Source organism: Chelmon rostratus, chromosome 3, assembly GCF_017976325.1.
Source record: "Chelmon rostratus isolate fCheRos1 chromosome 3, fCheRos1.pri, whole genome shotgun sequence".
Lineage (NCBI taxonomy): Eukaryota > Metazoa > Chordata > Actinopteri > Chaetodontiformes > Chaetodontidae > Chelmon > Chelmon rostratus.
This window is the reverse complement of record NC_055660.1, coordinates 4,996,916-5,015,296: the sequence shown is the minus strand read 5'-3', so window position 1 is coordinate 5,015,296 and position 18,381 is coordinate 4,996,916. Positions and strand designations below refer to the sequence as shown.

At 43.4% G+C, this 18,381-nt stretch overlaps 1 protein-coding gene across 2 annotated transcripts in view; it reads right to left on the bottom strand.

The window, feature by feature from the left end:
* Window positions 1-140: 140 nt before the first annotated feature.
* Window positions 141-18,381, bottom strand: part of tll1 (tolloid-like 1) — a 45,696-nt gene continuing 27,455 nt past the window's right edge. The window contains exons 13-22 of one of the 2 annotated variants that reach the window (XM_041933248.1): window positions 17,500-17,695; window positions 17,268-17,393; window positions 15,885-16,045; window positions 15,616-15,796; window positions 14,538-14,660; window positions 9,665-9,790; window positions 5,814-5,941; window positions 2,024-2,237; window positions 1,500-1,750; window positions 141-616 (exon numbers count right to left, since the gene is read on the bottom strand). In XM_041933248.1, coding sequence (XP_041789182.1) covers window positions 482-616; window positions 1,500-1,750; window positions 2,024-2,237; window positions 5,814-5,941; window positions 9,665-9,790; window positions 14,538-14,660; window positions 15,616-15,796; window positions 15,885-16,045; window positions 17,268-17,393; window positions 17,500-17,695 — 1,641 coding nt within the window. In that variant the 3' untranslated portion in view covers window positions 141-481. The remainder of the gene's footprint in view (window positions 617-1,499; window positions 1,751-2,023; window positions 2,238-5,813; window positions 5,942-9,664; window positions 9,791-14,537; window positions 14,661-15,615; window positions 15,797-15,884; window positions 16,046-17,267; window positions 17,394-17,499; window positions 17,696-18,381) is intronic. The other variant, XM_041933249.1, reaches the window with a different exon arrangement.

The following is an 18,381-nucleotide window of genomic DNA, read 5'->3' as shown; positions in this document are numbered from 1 at the left end:
GTTGGATGCATTTTTTTTTTGACGCAGAAGCTCCTCAGTTCCTCGAGCCTCCATAGTTTATAATTCTAAATATGACTCTAGCGTGTTTATGTGTGTGTTTGTACTCTTTTGCTTGCTTCTGTGCAACGGTGAGTATTTAGTAAACCGATGTGGACCCTCAGCAGCCCTCCGTCCACAGCGAGGGGAGCTCGATGTCCAGCAGTGAAAACCACCTCCTCCACAGAAATGGCTCCCTCGGTCGTCGCCGTGCGTCCCCACATTAGCTGATGTCTCCTCGGTTTTCCTGCCTCCTCTCAGAGTGCGATGACCTGTGTGGAGCCGCGGAGGGGGACAAGTGTTCACGCAAGTATCGTCTTCCTCCCACATCTGTCTGCCGGTCCGAAGAGGGGACAGGCTGTACTTTTCTCGTTGCCATGGTGAAGGTCAGGGTAACAGTGGCGGGGCTGCACGGAGGTCAGAGGTCACCGGGCTGCGTGTGAGGTCATTTCCTGGTGTGAAGGCTCTCCTGGAACTTGGTGCTCGTGTAGCGGATGTGGAAGCCCTTCTTGCTGATTGTGTCGTCGCTATGGAAACGGATGAGCATAGTGCTTCCGGGCGAGTAGATTCCCTCCCTGGGCTGAAGGAGGGAAGACAGAGAGACATGTGAAGCACTTTCTCACACTTTTAGAGGTTTATGTCACTCATTTGGTCTACTAAAGGGAAACTTTGAGAATTTTTCCATCTGGGCCTGACTTTGCCATGAGTTTCTCTGTCTAAATGACTATAAAGCTCAACAATTTGAGCAAGAGCGCTACAGCCATCAGCCACAAAATGGGCTAGCGTGCGTCCACTGAAAGACCTTGTTGTTGCTAGTCACCTGTCACGAGATTCAAAATGAAACTTCTCCTCGAGCGAGACTCAGTCAGACGACAGGTCAGATCAAGCGAAAGGTTCATTTCTCTGCAGAGATCCTTTCCATCATGCTGTCAGACACTCAGAATAACAATCTGAGCCACTTTCAGTGGACGTACAGCGACGATGCACAGTTGCCCTGCAGGATTACACTGCTGCCTGTTTTGCAGCTGCAGGCATCAGCACTTTCAATCAATTTCAGCAGAAAAACACAATAAAGTTTTTCTTTTTAATAGCAAATTCTGCTCTTAAGGCAATATTGACACAAGCAGCTGCACAAGAATTTAAAGAAAACTTCAATCAATTAAATTAACCCATTACTTCACAAAGATAGTTTTATTTTTATGAATATACAAAGATACTGTAGTTTATAGTTAATGTTACTCAAACTGGTGCATGTCTGCGTATTAATACAGATTTGGTGTTTTGAGTGTTTATGTCAGCAGGATGGTGTCGGTGGGATCAACTCAATATAAAATACACTCGAAGTAATTATGTTGTAACAAAATTTGTAGTAATGAATCACAACATGCGGAAGGTTGGTGTCGTCGTCCACCAGTCACATGACAGATGAAAAACGAGCTTTGGATGAGGACTTGAAACCTTACCCCAGAACCACAGAAGCGGCCCAGTCGATGTGAGTTGGCGTCGTAACCGTTGTACAGCTCGATGTAGTCATAACCGCAGTCAGCTTCCTCCTCCACCTCAAAAGTGATGAAGGTCAGCTCGATGCCGTAGCCCTGTTCGGCCGTCAGCAGCCACTCGCAGTCAGTGTGACCCGGGTAGTTATTGTCTCCGAACTGGGAGTGAGAGTAGAGGTTCTTCTGACGAGCTTCTGCTTTCAGACGGCCTCCGCACTCTGCACAGACACAGCATGTTGTTCCAGCTAGTTAATAAACTCAGATTTCATGAATGAGTTTCATCATGCATGTGCTGCTGCGGACCACTAGAGGGAGATGTTGCTCTTAAAAAAAAAACTTGAGAAATCCAAGCTGGCGACCGTGAGCGATGCTCTTTGCAGACACAGAAACTCACACCTGATGTGTTGCACGCCAATGAGATCTTATTGCTGACACACATAAACACTAAAACATGCTTCCACACAGACACGCAAACGCACACACACACAAACCTGTGGAGTGTGTAGCTTGGAAGCCCTTCCTTTGCACTGAGGCGTCAGAAATGAAACGGAGGTACATCTTGTTGCCGGTGGAGACCAGCTGCTCCGGGATCTTACTGCCACACAATCGACCCAAGATGGCTGCCGTGTCACTGTCCCCGTCGAAGGCCTCCAGATGGTCATACGCACATTCCTGATGCTGCTCGATCTCAAACTCGTTGAAGGTCTGGACAGGCAGAGGCAGAGAGACGGAGAGGGTGAGAGATGGCTGAGTGAGATACGAGTTTCATGGGGACGCTGTTGAAGCTGAGGTCCAGAATGAAACAAAGCACAAACCTGTTTCTCAAATTGCATTTTTTTTAATGAGTCAAGCACCACAAATGCAGCTGCGTTAATCTGCACTGAACTACGATGACGGCAGAAATCTGCCAGACGGATAGCTCAAACTTTTAGCAGATGTTACTGAAACGGTGCGTGCGTAGAAACCAAGAGGTAAAAAATACATGTGCTACCTTGTTTTAAGGTTAGAAGTGGACATACATTTAGCGTCCATACATTCATTGATAAAATTTTGATTTAAACAAATTGTCTCGTCTGTACATTCATCATTCTGAAGAGTGAGAAGAAAGGAAGGTGGAGCTTTGACCAACACTGCTTCTACATGAGCTCCGGCTGCACCGGCTGCTCTGTGGTCCGCTCCCCGTTTTGTGCAGTAAAGCTCCTTAATTTTGCGAGTGAACTCATTCTTGGTGACGTTCTCATTGTTCACAAAAGTTGTAACAAAGCCACAAATGTGTGCACTGAAGCATGTGCACGTATGCACAACGTGATTCAAGGGACACAAACTTAACACCACACTGACCACCACCATCCAGCAGATACGGATACTGATTCATTTGGAGTCGTGTTTCTGGCCTTTTGATGAATGCAAGTCTAGTATTCACTAGATTTTTAGCTCTGCTTTGGTCTCCACCGACTCTTGAGAAAATGACTGTCTTTGTAGCTGCTAAATGCTCCACTGTGTTCACACGCCCGACACTCAGTTTGTCTGTTTTCATCCTGTCGTGGCCTCAAACGGGGAAATGACAGCAGTGAGCATGACCTGGAACAGGAAACTTGCTAGAATAAAATTTCTGTCACTAATAACTTAACTGATTGCTGACCCTTTAAAACACATTAAAATAAATACATTTGCATATTCTTTGATAGTACAAAGCCGAGCCGCTGCCTCCCTCCTGCTCTGCCTGCACACTGACATGCATGTACACACTGTCACGATTCATAATCTAATCAAGCCTCCGTGAGCTGAGTCATAACACCTTGCAGGCCTCTCTCCCACACACAGTCACACACCTCTGTGATTGTCTCCTGAGCTGTGCTCCATCACGCCGCCGCAAACACCACAACAAACTGATGTTTAACAAACCAGACGGAAGGAGAAAGCACAGCGAAGGTGGACCGAGAGGGGAAGTGTTTGATCCTGAGGTCGTGATGGCTTCCAGATGTTTCTGACTGTAGCTCGGCCGAGATGTGGTCTGTGGATCTGTTTACAACTCCCAAGAGAATTTGGTGCGTGAAGGTGTGTGTGTGTGTGTGTGTGTGTGTGTGCGCGTGAGCGAGACAGACAAAGAGAGAAGAAGCAATAACAGAATGACCTTCATGTCTACGCTCAGATTTCTGGTATTAAATTTATCCCGCTGTGATGTCAGTGCTGTGGATACAGAGAGCATCCCTGCTAATCTCAACACACACACACACACACGCATAGACACAAGCACAAATTTCCCAATTTGTGTGTGAATCACATGTAGCCACACAGTCAAAACAGGTGCAAAAACCGCTAAATGTGTCATGTTAGCTGATGATGTAATTTGTATTATGAGTTACATAAGCGGTGATAAGAGATTATCAAAACTAATGACGGCTGATGACCATTTTGATAACATGCAGCGAACTAAGCATGCGGCTGCAGAGTGGAAGTGAGGCGAGGACTGTGCTCTGTGTGTGTGTGTGTGTGTGTGTGTGTGTGTGTGCGTATTATCTTTGTGAGAGCCAATCACCTTGAGAGTGAGGACGTTTTTGGAAAATGAGAACATTCTCGACCCTCCTCACTTCAGACAGACTTACAAAGGGATGTTTGAAGGTGAAGACTTGGTTTTAAGGCTAAGGTTAGAATTAGTGTGTGTGTGTGTGTGTGTGTGTGTGTGTGTGTGTGTGTGTGTGTGTGTGTGTGTAGGACACTATTCGGGAGCACGAGTGGAGCAGGATTATCTGAAGCAAGCTGTGTGAATGTGAGCATGTGTGCGCCTGTTCTTGTATCTTTGCAAGGTCCTTTTTGAGTTCAGGAATGAGATACATGCCGGATTCACTGATTAATTGATTAGCTAAAAAGTGAAGTTTGCTGCTCTTCTTTGTGTTATGTGACAATAAACATCTGAATATCTAAAGATGAACACCAGCAGCTTGAAGGCGTCACCTCCAGCTTGTGATTAGCAATTTCCCACATTCCACTGACCGAATGGTTAACGGATGAATCAGGAGGATTAATTACTAGTGCCAAGAATCGTTGATTGCAGAGGTAATGCTTTTAAATACACACAGTTTGTGTTCTTGTGGAGTGTTGTTTGGATGCTACCAATCAACCTGTTTACCTGTGGAATGTTCCAAACAGGTGTTTTTGGAGCGTTCCACAACTCTTTAGTTGCTCCTGTCCCAACTTGTTTGAAATGTGTTGCTGCATCAGATTCAGGATAAGCAGATATTTGCAAAAATCTACAAGCTGATGAGGTCAAACATTAAACATATTGTCAAATTTATGTCAAAGAGGATTAGCAAGTTATCATATTCTGTTGTATTTATGTGTCCTGTGTTTTCGGAATCGGGGTTGTACTGTAATCCTCCAGGCACAAAAATGCAGGAAAGTATGCGAATAACGCAGCTTGCCTCACATCTGCTTGTCTATGTGTCCACGTTGGTAAAAAGCAAGCATATCACAACATTTAGAGCCAAAAGGCTGTCTGACGGTTAACACCAGGTGTCAGCCTCCAGGTTAGACTTAGTTCCAAGTGAAGGCAGGTGATGAGGCTAGGCATGTGGTCGTGCTTGGTTAAGGGTCCTCACAAATGTGTGTGTGTGTGTGTGTGTGTGTCTAGACCACTCTATTACTGCAAGTTGAGCATGTTCTGTGAATGCACCTGAGTCACGAAGAAACCCCATTTGCATCAAAGCTAACACTGTTAGCCAAACAGTCAAATCAGACAAAAAACATGCAAATCAGAACTTTTCAGCCTCCATGGAGCAGCAGAGCAAAATATGATGTTTGTAGGTTTTTTTTCCCTAAATACGTACATCTGCAGTAACTCAAACAATCTGGAGCTGACTATCTGTGCTGACATGTAAATGTTTATGTGCCCAAATGCATGCATGTGTGTGCACATGCAGGCCAAACGCACTCATATACATGCACACATACAGAAAGACACAAGGACACAGATGGCCGCTGCCCAAGGCCTGTTTCTAACGCATGAGCACACGCTTGCAGTTAGCCCGAATATACAAACACTTGCACGTGCACTTTCTCCCCCGCTCGCATTTAGGTTTCGTAAGTGGAACATGGGAAAGAGAGATCAACGAGCAAGAAGGGGGGAGCGCAGCCTGAGGCTTTTACATACAATATGACCCCACAGACCGAATAATGTATTGTTGAGGGGAAGGGAAGAAGGCCAGTAATGCTGAAGGGTTTTAAGAGTGAGAGCGAAATCCTTCACAAGCCACGAAATCTGCTCGATTTCAGCACACTTACGATCTTGACTCGGTGTCCCGGCGTGGCAGTGATGTCCCAGGTGCACTCCTTACGGCTGGGATACTTGTCCGGCCAGTTGGGGCTGCTCAGGGTCCCGCTGGGGCTGTGGATCTTATGCTCACACTCAGCTGGACACACACACACACACACACGTAAGCACACAGATAGAGAGGAAGTTAAAATCATGGCTGCACAGGAAAAGGTCAGAGGAAATGGAAAGGGAACAGGAAGGAGAGAAACCAGAGAACTGAAAGAGAGAGAAGAAGATTTCAAAGAAACACATCCTGACAACAAGTTCAGCGAACGCGTGCACACATGCCTCAAACACTGCGACAGTAAGCCTTCTGCTCTCTGCGGTGATGGAGAATAGCACACACACAAACACCAACCAAAGCACAAAGATACAGGTGTTAGTAGCACAAGCCATCCGTTTCCTACAATATTTAAAGGTTAAACTGATCTTACTACTCTAAATGTTAGCTGAACAATGAATGGGATCTGTATTTAAGGACACAAAAGCAGAAATTCCTAATGTGTGTAATGTATTTTTTTTTTGCTTATAGTTAGTTCCTGTTTTTAATGAAACTCATTGCAAACACTTCTTTCTACAATCTGAAAATTGGTGATTGGATGTTCAGCAACTGGATCCTACATATCCAAGTACTGAGCTTGAAATTCTGTTCCTAGCAGGTTTGAATCTGTTCAGATTTAGGATTCGGGATCCATTCTGGTTGAGTTCAGCAACAACAGCAGAGTGACAAATTAAAGGAAAACCCTGAATAAATGAATGGAGAAACACCATGAATTCAGATCTTTAATACATTTAGGGTTTACTGAATGATTTGAGTATGAAAATGATCGTATGCTACTGACTCACAGAGACCGGATCTTAAAGAACTACAGCTGTCCAAAGCAACAAAAACTCATTTGTTAAAAAAAATAAATGAACACACCTCTGGGACCTGCACATTGCTGCTCTACGATAACAAGTAAACATGATAGTGCACATTGTAAATACTTCTCTAAATGCACCAAATGTTAGCCAACAGGCTATTTTTCATCTGCTGCCAACTGCTCTGTTGCTGATTTGTTAGTTACTCCAGGACTCTGCACTGCCGAGCATTAACAAACTAATTCTAATTAAAATCCACTTTCAAATGCAACATATCAGAATGGTTTCATCTGTCACTGATGACCTTTAACTTCTTTAAACTATGTCATGACAACACATCAGCTGTGGGCTAATACTGTAGCATGCTAAAGACTGTATAGCAACTCCTTCTGGTTGAAGTTGGACTGTTGCTGACTTCTCTGAGAGTTTGCATCAGTTAGCGAAAGCGATCCACGGCGGCCCTCACAGTCGCTTGCGGCGTTCGTCCGTGTGTGTGTGTGTGGCGTGAGTTAAACGAATGCCGTGGCTTAATGAAGGTGATGGGAGGCAGGAGGCATGCACAAGACAACAAGATGTATTCCAGAGTGACAGCTTTTATTTAGAGTCAGACAAAGCGAACCCTTGTACACAATGAGATGGATGAATTCACAAGAACAGCTTATAAATGTAAAGGAGAGTTTCCTAACAGGCAAAGTATTAAATACAGATGTCATATTCCACACACACACTACAATAACAGAAAACCCTCACACCTTGTGCAATTAAAAACCTAATTACAAGACACAGATTTAAGCTCCGACAACCATTTGTGCCATGACTGTGTTGACTGATATAGCAGAAAAAGCATCTTTTCACATTATGAAGTTATTGTCAGTAACAGGAAATAGTTTACAATGCCACAGCATCTTTATATTACCAGCAATTAAGTAAATAACCCAACAGTTTCAAGTTTAACAGATGTCTTAGTTTTACGAAAAAGGCTAAACGGGATCCCTGAGATCATAAAGAAAACACATTTCAAGTCTTTTGTCTTTTTCTTTCTCCGCTGCAGGTGTTGCATAGTGTTACACACTTCTGGCAGGTGACTACTCTCACTAAAAGGTGATTTTTTTTATCAATCCAACATGTTAACAGCACATGTCACGCTATCCAAATGTCCACATCCACATGTTGAAACTTTCACACGCACATACAGCGTGTGTGTACATTATGAAACACGGACACAAGCTGTGTGATGGGAATATGGATTTACATGACTCTGCAAGGTTACTGGGTGAAGCTGGTCTAATGCGCACATAAACACACACATGCACGCACATACACACACACAGGAAGACGGCGCTACGTGTGAAGGTTTCCAGCACCCAGATGTTTGAAACATGAGTGTTTTTATGAGCAGCACAGGGAGCCTTTAGTGAGGTGTGTATGTGTGCACTGATGTGGTTTGCGTGCACACGTTCAAAAGTTCAACTTCAAAGAGTTGAGCATAATATGTCAATTCAACACACCCTTAGTGACTTGCAGGCAGAGCTGTTTTTAAGTCAGTTGAGACAAGTTCATGTTAAGTCTCAAGTCTTCATCTCTCATCTCAAGATAGTCCCAGTCCCTGGACCCCGAACTGGTAACATGCATGCAGAATTTTTTTTTTTTAATTATAATTCTTTAACAAATATGATTTATGACATAATGATTTTGGTGCAGATCCAAGTCAAGTGTCAGTGAGTCGGTGTTTTGAGCAAAATAAAAAATTATAATTAGCAACAGTGACGAGCATTCAGCACTGTTGTTAAGCATTTCTGGGCCAGTCTAATTTGAGTCTCAACTCTTTCATTATAAGTCCTGTTAGTGCCAGTCCACATTAAGTCACAAGTCTTTCAAAATAAATAAGTCCTTTAAGGCCAAGCCAAGTCTCAAATTCAGTGCGAAGTTTCAAGTCCTTTAGGAGGAGTTCAAGTCAAGTCTTTAATGTGGAATATTCAAGATTGTTAAGTAATTTACATGTATTAATCGGTGTGTATTGCCAATGTGTGGACAGACTGTAATGTAACTTAAAAAATTAGACCTATAAGAGCCTGTGGACTCATTTCTATGCAAACGACTGGATGCTTTTTTCCACTAAAGTCCAAAGGATGTGATGTTACTCACACTCACGAGTGCCTCTGCTCCCCTTCGCTGCCAACAGTGTGCATTGTGTTTTTAGCTGGCTAATGTTAGCTAGCGTTAGCTTTCTTGATAGCGCGGACAAAAAGCCAATTAGCTAACATAGCAAAATACTGTCTTGAGTGGGTAACATCACCGGTAAATTGCTGCCTTTCAGTTTGCAAATGACTTTAGCAGCTAACGTTACGAAGCAACCAATGCCAGATTCCTGCAGCATAGCTAAGTTAAAGCTAGCCGGCTAACCTTGTTAGTTGGCTAGCTTGACTTACTAATGTGACTGATAATACTACTTTATGTACTATGACAAACGCTGTTGATTTTAGCCAACAAATGATGTAACAGTACAAAGCAAAGGTGTATAACTAACATTTCGTAACTCCATGCTAAACTGAGGTTGGTTTGGCTTTGGTTGCCTCGTGGCGCTGGTTGATGGCACGCCAGTTAGTATCATGGAGCCTTTTACCAGGTCAAAAGCTTGAGACTTGAATGTTCAAGTCAGTCAAGTCTCGCAGCCTTAAAGTCAAAGTCATGTCTCCCATCTTCACCTCAAGTCTGCAGCTCTGCTCACAGCCTCCAAGTGTGGAAATGTATGACTGCAAAGAAAACTCTCCTCAGATGGAAAGGGCCAGTCTGCTGTCAGGTGGACTCTGATGTGGATAAACAGAGTAAGGGCCGTATGATGGACGATAGCTGTTCTTGTGAATGAGCACATGCTTGTGCGAATGTGGCAGCGCGTGCATGTGCGGTCCGAGGTTCTTATGCCAGTGTGTGTACTGATGTGAATGTACGTGAAACCCACCTTCCTTACAGTCATGTTTGTTCTCATGCAGTACAAAGCCATGGCGACACTGACAAACGTAAGAGCCCACTGTGTTGATGCACTCGTGCTGGCAGCCGCCGTTGTCCTTGCTGCACTCATCTTTGTCTGTGAGAGATACACATGCAACACATCACTCATGTGGAGACAGCAGAAAAGACGGGGTGGAGGGGAGGTCAAGCTGGGGGGGTGGAGTAGACAGATGAGACCTCAAGGAAAGGGAGGAGATTTTTTGGAAAAAAGAAAAAGAGGTGATAAGAAAAGCAGTGAGACAACAGGAGAAACAAACAGCGATACAAGGAGAGGACGGGACGGAAATCAAATCAAACCAGGAAGGTGAGGTCAACAAAAAAATGCACGGTACAAATAAGAGAAGGTGACAAATGGCAAGTAAGGACAAACACGAACATAAATATCCAGCAGTCACGGTCACCCAGAACAACTGTAAGACTGCAAGACAAAGTTCATTATTCACTTGTGAAGTTTTTGTTAAAAGGTTGAGAGTTAAAGATATGGTTAATTGACTCCTCCCCCAGCCAGCGACCGTCCGATCGTAGCTTAGCAGCTGTTTCTAGGCGTAACAGGCCTGTCAAGCTTTGCATTTTCACATTTCTTAAACCATTAAAACACGTCTGTTTGTCTGTAATCTGCATACCTGGTTCACTAGCTTTCCAATTCATTACTACATTATTTTGTGATGTTACAGGTTACCTTAAGAAAAGCCCAGTTCAGGAGCGACACACCCACTGTGAGGGAGCTGGTCCTGAACACTACTGTTACTGTACTTTACATCATTAGAGGTGGTGAGATACTTTTGCAAAATCCACATTCATCAAAGCCTTTTCTCGTCCTATGAGTGACAGGGACATATACTTCTATACTTTTACAAGGAGCTTCAAAGCGTAAATAAATCTCAGTGTTGTTTGCAATATAAGAACAAAGCTGCACCTCTATTCACATGTCGTCTACATAGTTTGTGAGTATGCTGACTTTCTACCCGGGACATGTAGCTTTAGACCCAGTCTTTTAGCTTTACGTGATGCATGTAGACATGCATCACATACAATTTTAAGATCCTTAACAGGGTTCTTGCTTTAAAGTGAGTCAGCGAGAACCCACGTTTAGTTGATTCTGACGTTAATAACCAAACTGTTTAGCTCTTATTTTAACTGCCGAGATGGATAGCCGCTGGCTAGGAACAAAAAGCCTCTGTGTGGAATCAGGGACCCATTGTTTCATGAATTACTAAGTATTTCAAGTAGTAAATCTGCTGCTGCTGTCATTCTATAATGTATATGTGCCATGCTACAATGGAAAGCTTGACGGCATGGCAACAGTAACTATGGGGGAGTGGCCATCACAGCTGTAAATATTGTCTGCAGCCCAAGTGTTTTGAAATACTAACATGGAAAGATTTCCAAAAGAAAGGTTAGGGGGAAGTATAATAAAAGAAACCAATAACTAAAGTTAGCGCTAAGGCAGCAACAAACAACTACAAAGGGTTAAGTTAGTTAGTGTGTGTGTGTGTGTGTGTGTGTGTGTGTGGTTCTGTTGGCCTGTAAAACTGTCTCTGTGCTGCTCTTTGGGTTCATGGTTATGGTTTCTCTGTGGTCAACCTCTGGCCTTGGCTCTGAATCTTCCCTGACCATAACAGCTGTTTCCAGATCAGCTGTGCTCTCTGCGGGCCAGACCACCGCAGCTGCATCGGCCTGATGTGTTCACCCAGCCAACTGAAGGGAAACCGTTAAATGTGAGGAGAGCTTCTGTCATCACGTTCGGATCTTCTGAGCCTTTAGAAAGATACTGGAGACCTACTTCTGTGTGACTTTTTATGTCCACCCGGTCACGGTAGGATATGTGGGCCATTAGGTTGTCATGGTGACGCCTGAATGTAGACCACAAATTCCCCCCATGAATAATTTGATTTTTGCTCCATAAATTTGCATACAAACAAGGAGAACTGATTTTCATGAGCAGCCTCGCTGCTGTATATAAAATCGTTGCTCATCATGATCTTTTCTTTTCTTTTTGCTAATTAATACCTCTCTTGACTCAAATAATTACAGACTGAACTGTTTTAGGTTTAAATTAGGCAAAAAAAATTAAATATGTGTTATAATGAGGCATTTAAAACATTAGAATTGATCAACATTTCAGGGGAATGCACCAAATTTGTGTACTTGCTGAGATATGAAGGAGAAGCTCGATACCACTCTCATGTCTGTATGCTCAGTAATAATAATAAATGTTACTTATAGAGCACTTTTCATAACAATGTTACAAAAGATGAAACCAGATAAAGCAGATAAAAAAGGAAAAAGGCCAAAGGCATTAGCATAGAGGAAGACAACAGAATGAAATTAAGATTCAATACATAAGAATAAAAACTGTATAAATAGAACATATATCAAACATTTCCAAAAGCTTAAACGTGAAAGAAAAGTTTTAAGAAGTGAGAGACTTTGTTTTTATGTATAAAGTTCTAGCCAGCAGCAGGTCATCTAACCTTAGCATAGCATAAGCCTAGCTTTAAAAGGTAACAAAATCCCCCCACCAAAAACGTCTAAAATGCCGCCTGCGGTTATGACAACAGGAAGTCGCTGTGCCTGACCGAGAGACAGTCTGGCACATAAAAACCACCACTTGTTGTTTCCCGTTGCACAGATTAAACAAATGAAGTGCTAATTAGTGAGCTCTGATGTGCTCGTACACAGATTTTATTATATTTAGACAGAGCCAAGCTAGCTTCATGTTGACCATCGTGGCCCCTGGTGTCAGTCCTCTCACCTGACCCTCGCCACGCAGTCTGCTAGTATCACTCATACTCAAAATCAGCATCTCATACCTGCATTGAAGCTAATTAATGTTTATAGTGAGCGAAATATTCAAACCTAAGACTTCCAGATGTCTTGTGAAATGTTTTATACACATTTCCAAAAAATCAAGCCCATATTTGGAGGTTTTGGAAAATTAGGGATCCTCACAACAACTTATATAAAGTTCTCTGCAAAGTTGCAGCATATAATGACTGACCCAAGGTTAAAGGTCAAAAGGTAAAAATATCTATAGACTTAAAACAAAAACTGAAAGGACCAAAACAGCTGAGTTGTTTTCTCGCTTCCTGCTCATTTTCTCGCCCTCATCCTTTCATTTGCGGCTTCTTCCAACCACCTGGCGCCTCCTCAGTGTGGCTGGGTGATGACAAAGGCCCTTTAGTCAAGCTGAACACCGGAGGAACCGAGCGGCTCACAGGGTGGAGCTGGAGTGAGCAGGGAAGACTCGCTCCGTGCAGGGGGGGGGGGGGCGCCACGTTGACAACAGTGATGGTGTCGGAGACAGAAACGGAAAGGTGGGGATTTTCAGATGACCGCACAGGCAGACAGGCAGAGTGTGGGAGACAGAAGAGTGTGTTTGTGACTAGTGAGAGACAGATTCCTATAAAGAGATGTGAGATTAGACACAGACGCCGAGTCTCACCTCAACTCAAGAGCTTGTGAATCAAACTAGATCTGCTTTTAATGAAACCACTAAATCCTCCTCTCTCCCTCTCTCTCTTGCTGTGTGTGTGTGTGTGTGTGTGTGTGTGTGTGTGTGTGTGTGTGTTTGTCTGTGTCTGATGTGGTATTACAGTGCTATTGTGGGCTCCGTCTCACCCTATCACAGGCTAAGAAGCTTTGCAGTTGATGCTACACAGTGCTCATTGTAGCTTTCTTCAGGTCAAGCACACAATGTCCACGTGCACACACGCACGCACACACACATGCACTCTCACATGGATTAGAAGTGTGTGGGAGGCCGAAGGGACCTCCCTAAAGCTGCTGGATCTTTGCCAACCAAAAGCTATCCCTGGAAGCTTCTGACAATAGCAAAGCCACTCACACAGCAACTTTTAACACACACACACACACACACACACACACACACACAAATTATCTATAATCTGAGTAAGTAATTTCTCTGTGAACTCACGCTCCACTGAGCGGTTTAACTACGTTTCCCAGGTGTTCTGCAGGTAGTTGATTTCTGCGGAGCTCAATCAGTTGACAGCTTCACTTCCTCTGACGGAGGAGGAAAAGGCCAAAGTGTTACGCTGAAGTTGCCTTTTGGATCAGTTTCATCATTTCCCTTTTAGTTACTGGGAATTTTAGAGAAAAGTAAAGAGAAACTTGGATCTTCTCATCGGGGCAACTTCCTAAAGTCGTTATTGTGATGCTAACATCCAACAAATTCATCCCTGCAACGGCGAGGAGGGGGTATTTGTTGTGTTTTTGTGAATCATAGCTGTGTCCCAATTCCATGCTGCATACTTACTGCTTTAATTGAATTCAGTTCATTTAAATTTGAAATAAATTGTGGGTAGTTGTGACATTTCTGGAACACAAAAAAAACAATAAAAAAGTAAAAGATTTCCAAATCTGAAACTGGCTGTAGCTACCTAAAGTTGCAGATTGATTGACTTCCATTAATTCTTTCATTTTACTGCACACAGTATGGTACATTCACTTCTTGTGTACCTTCTGTAAACAATAACAGATACATTGTATAAAAATGTATCAAATTATAGCAAGCGTATACAAAATGATATAAATCTGCAGCTTGACCTCATGAATTCAGACCACAGAAATATGAATTATGTTATAACTCTTACCTAAAGTTGATGGATATTAATATCACGCATCCCTAGTTCACACTCATTACTATTTGTATGCAACATGGAACTGGGACAAAGCACATGTTTCCATCTGGAGGAGAATGGATTCAACAACGATCCACGCCATTTAAAACAGGATCCATCCATTCCCTCATCACACGGTGGACCGGAGCCAATCAGAGACCGACTGTGAGGTCATGTTACCTCTGACCTTTGACGAGGTTGCCGGCTTGTTGTTGACGTGGCCACGAGCGGGAGAGCGGCCGCGCTTTATGTCCCGGCATGACTCAAACACAATCATACGCTCTGGACACAGAGCCGGCCTGTCTGAGGGAGAGAGGGCAGAGCGCAGGGTGGGTGCAGGAGGCCGGAGAGCCGGTGGAGGCTCAGGAGACACAGCATGACAGACAGACACAACACATGTACACAGGCAGAAAAACACAGGGGGATGCACACACATATGGATACTTCCACAAATACACAATGACTATGCAAGCAGACATACACACAAATTCACACACAGCGGAGGTGGGCAGAAGACACAAAACCAGCAGTTGGCTTTGTGATGTTTCACCATGATCCTTCCTTAACCTTAAGTTTTCTAGTTTAAACCTAACTATTTGAACCACACATTGATCAGTAAGGATGATTGTTGTAGATAAAATTAATTAACAGAACAGATTCAATTAAGCCAAGTTAACAAAACGTTGGCAATTTACATTCAAAAACAATTTGGGGGGGCTGCTGCAGGTTAATCTAAAATCAGTTTTATTATAGCGATGGAAGATCGCAGTGAACACCCAGTGACGACATTTTCTGGGCAAACGCTAAACACCAGGAAAACACTGGGTGTCAACGTTTGCAGCAGCTTTACGGCAGCAGCTTTGGTTTCTGTCAGTTACAATGAATTCCAGTCATGAACCAGTTTCATGCACAAATTAAGATATCGTAGAAGCAAAGTAGGGATTTCTGCCACAACTTCACTGACTTCCAAGGTGCATGAAGGGAAGAAGTCCAAAGAGGTCAAAACTTAAGCAACACTTGTAGTATAAAGAACAAAATAATTGTCAGACCAACGCATAAAGGCTTCTGGACTTCATCTGGGTCTTCAGGGAAATTAAAGTACTCAAATATCCATACAAGAAGCTTCTCAAACAGATCCTCCAGCATAATAAACTTCTTCATTGTCCGTCTGTGAGCTCAGTTTGTTCCAAACAAAAGGCACTACTCTGCCCACCCCTGACAAACACACACACACACAGATGTAACACAGGTGTCTTACCTGAGAAGAAGTGAGCCTTGAAGCCTTTCTTTGAAACAGTGTTGTCAGACTTGAACTCAATCCTCATGTTGTTGTATTGGGACGTGATGACCTCGGGGACCTCAGTGCCACAGTATTTACCATGCAGCTTCGAGTCGGATGACAGGCCGCTCCGCACCTCCACGTAGTCGTATTTACACACCTAAACACGCAAATAAGGGTCTTGTAACACACATCCACATCTACTAAGATTAGCATTAGCATCTCATCTTTCCTTTGAACACGCTCACCTCATTTCCCTCCAGCTCGAAGGCCTCAAACTGCATGGAGATGCGGTACTGAGTGGGAGCAACCACCTGCCACACACAGTTCTTGTTGGGTGGATACTCTTTAGGCCAACCGGGGGTGCTGATGGTCCCGTTCAGCTTAGAGAGAAGGCCGCCACATGCCGCTGGAAACACACAAACAATTCAGACACAGAAAACGCAGCACACAAGGACCAAACTGCATATAAAAAGTGGGAATTTTGATCTGTTTTACTTTACACTGTAGTGGGAGGAGGGTTGCCCTGACCCTGCCAAACCGCATTGTACATTAGCGGGCGGTGGTGAATCTGGAGCTCAGCCAGTTGCTTTGACAATTTAGGTTTGAAATGCACTGCTTTTTAAAGTTCGAAATGATTGCGTTCTAGGCTCCACCAACTGGAACCCGTCAAATCCAAAATTTCCCCAACATGTTTGAGCAGCTGGTTGTGTGCAATGAGCAGATTTTGGTGCCACATTGTTAATGAACACAGTTGTATGCTGCACTGATTTTAGTCAGGGTTGTATTTCTGATATGACGTAGTCAAGCATGGAATGTGGAGGACAAACAGGGTCGTCGTCGGCTGCAGACTCTGCTTCTACTGATGATGCCACTGGGAATATTTGTCATAGAGGAACCAGGTTCAGCTCAAAGGAAAAGTTCAATGTGTGTGGGAAGTCACAGTTACTGACGCTCGCTCATTTCAAGGGGAAGTACGAACGTGACCTGATGCAAGTCACTCAAAAACACCTGTGAGCTAAACACGTTTTCCTCAAGCATCAACTCAATTTCTTACAATGCTGTATTATTTCTCTTGATCATATTCACTGTTGTTGTGTTTGACCTCCTACCTCTCCTTCATAACACCTTCATTTTTTAAGGGTAGGCATGGTGAAACACCTTATAAGAATGAGTCCAAATGTAACTGCGATTGTGTCTACAGACTTAGAAGCTGAAAATCCACATTCTGCATCATTTTCCCACACATTTATTCACTGGGGACGCCAAAAGAACGACTGCTCTTCAAAGATACACAGCAAAACCACATTTTGGATATTCCACTAGCAAAGCATTTTCTCCCTCTGCGTCATAAGTGGCTTGTTTCAGTATGTGGGTCATTACGGGTAGTTAATTTATTTCGTGGGATTAAAGGACCTTCACAGCATTTGTGGCATTGGAACAGCGAAGCATGTGGCTTTGTGTCAGAGAGATGTTTTTTCCTGTTGATGGAAGCAGTTCGGATGTTTTTTTTTCGGATGACTTAGACTCATATCCTACAGAAACACACAGAGGCATACAAAGGAATGCACATACAAACATGAAATCAGCATTCCACACACACACAGACACACACGCACACACACAGTTACCTTCACAGCTCTTCTTGTCAGGAGCTAGCTCGTAGCCCGGGTCACAGGCACACTTGAAGCTGCCGAGAGTGTTTACACACCTCTGTTCACATCCACCATTGTCTGGCTTGGCACACTCATCCTCCTCTGAAAAACACACGTCAGAGCGTATTTGCACACACATAAAGAATGCTTTGGTTAAAAGCCATCTGAGACAAACACGATCAACTCACACACACACACACACACACACCTTTGAAAAAGTTAGCAGCAAAGCCGGCCTTGTTGACCGTCCCGTCGGAGACAAACTTCATCCACAGCGTGTGCGAGGTGGAGCGCACATCCTCCGGTTTGTCGTAGCCACAGAATCGACCAATCAGAGGGCTTGTCTCCAGAGGGCCGTCTCGGACCTCCAGGTAGTCGTAAGCGCAGCTGTCGTGCCTCTCGATCTACGAAAACATTCATGTGGGTTTACAGTGAGATACACAAAACTGCTGTGAATATATAACATCCATCCTGCTCGTCACTGTCAACATCAAATATCTCTGTGACGTAACACATCTGGTGTTTTGAGCAGCACCACAATGCTTCCTTTGTCAGTGGTGCTCATGATGCTTCCTCCACTGTACCGATGTTACTACCCCTCAGTTTTCATCAATAAGGTCTGTGAGCAAAATAATATGATGCACAAAAAGAAATGTTTGCCAAAACTAGAAAAATAATGACAGGGTTGAAAAACACCCCTCTATCCTTTAACATCATCAGTGGACCTGCAGCAGCTGGTCCAAGAATAAGCAGACGTACAGTAGAATAGAATAAAAATAGAATAGAATAGAGTAGAACACATTTGAAAAGAAGAACAGAATACAACTGTATTGAAAAGATCAGAACAGAATAAATCAGAAAAGAGTAGAAAAGGTAATAGAACAGCAAATAGAATACAACAGAACATAACAGAAGATTACAGAACAGAACAGCATCAAAAAATAGATTAGAATAAAATAGAAAAGAGCAGAACAGAACAGAAAATAGAATACAAAATAACAGAATATTACAGAACAGAACAGTAGAGAAAAGATCAGAACAGAACTGAATAGAACAGAACAGAAGATTATAGACCAGAACAGAATATTAG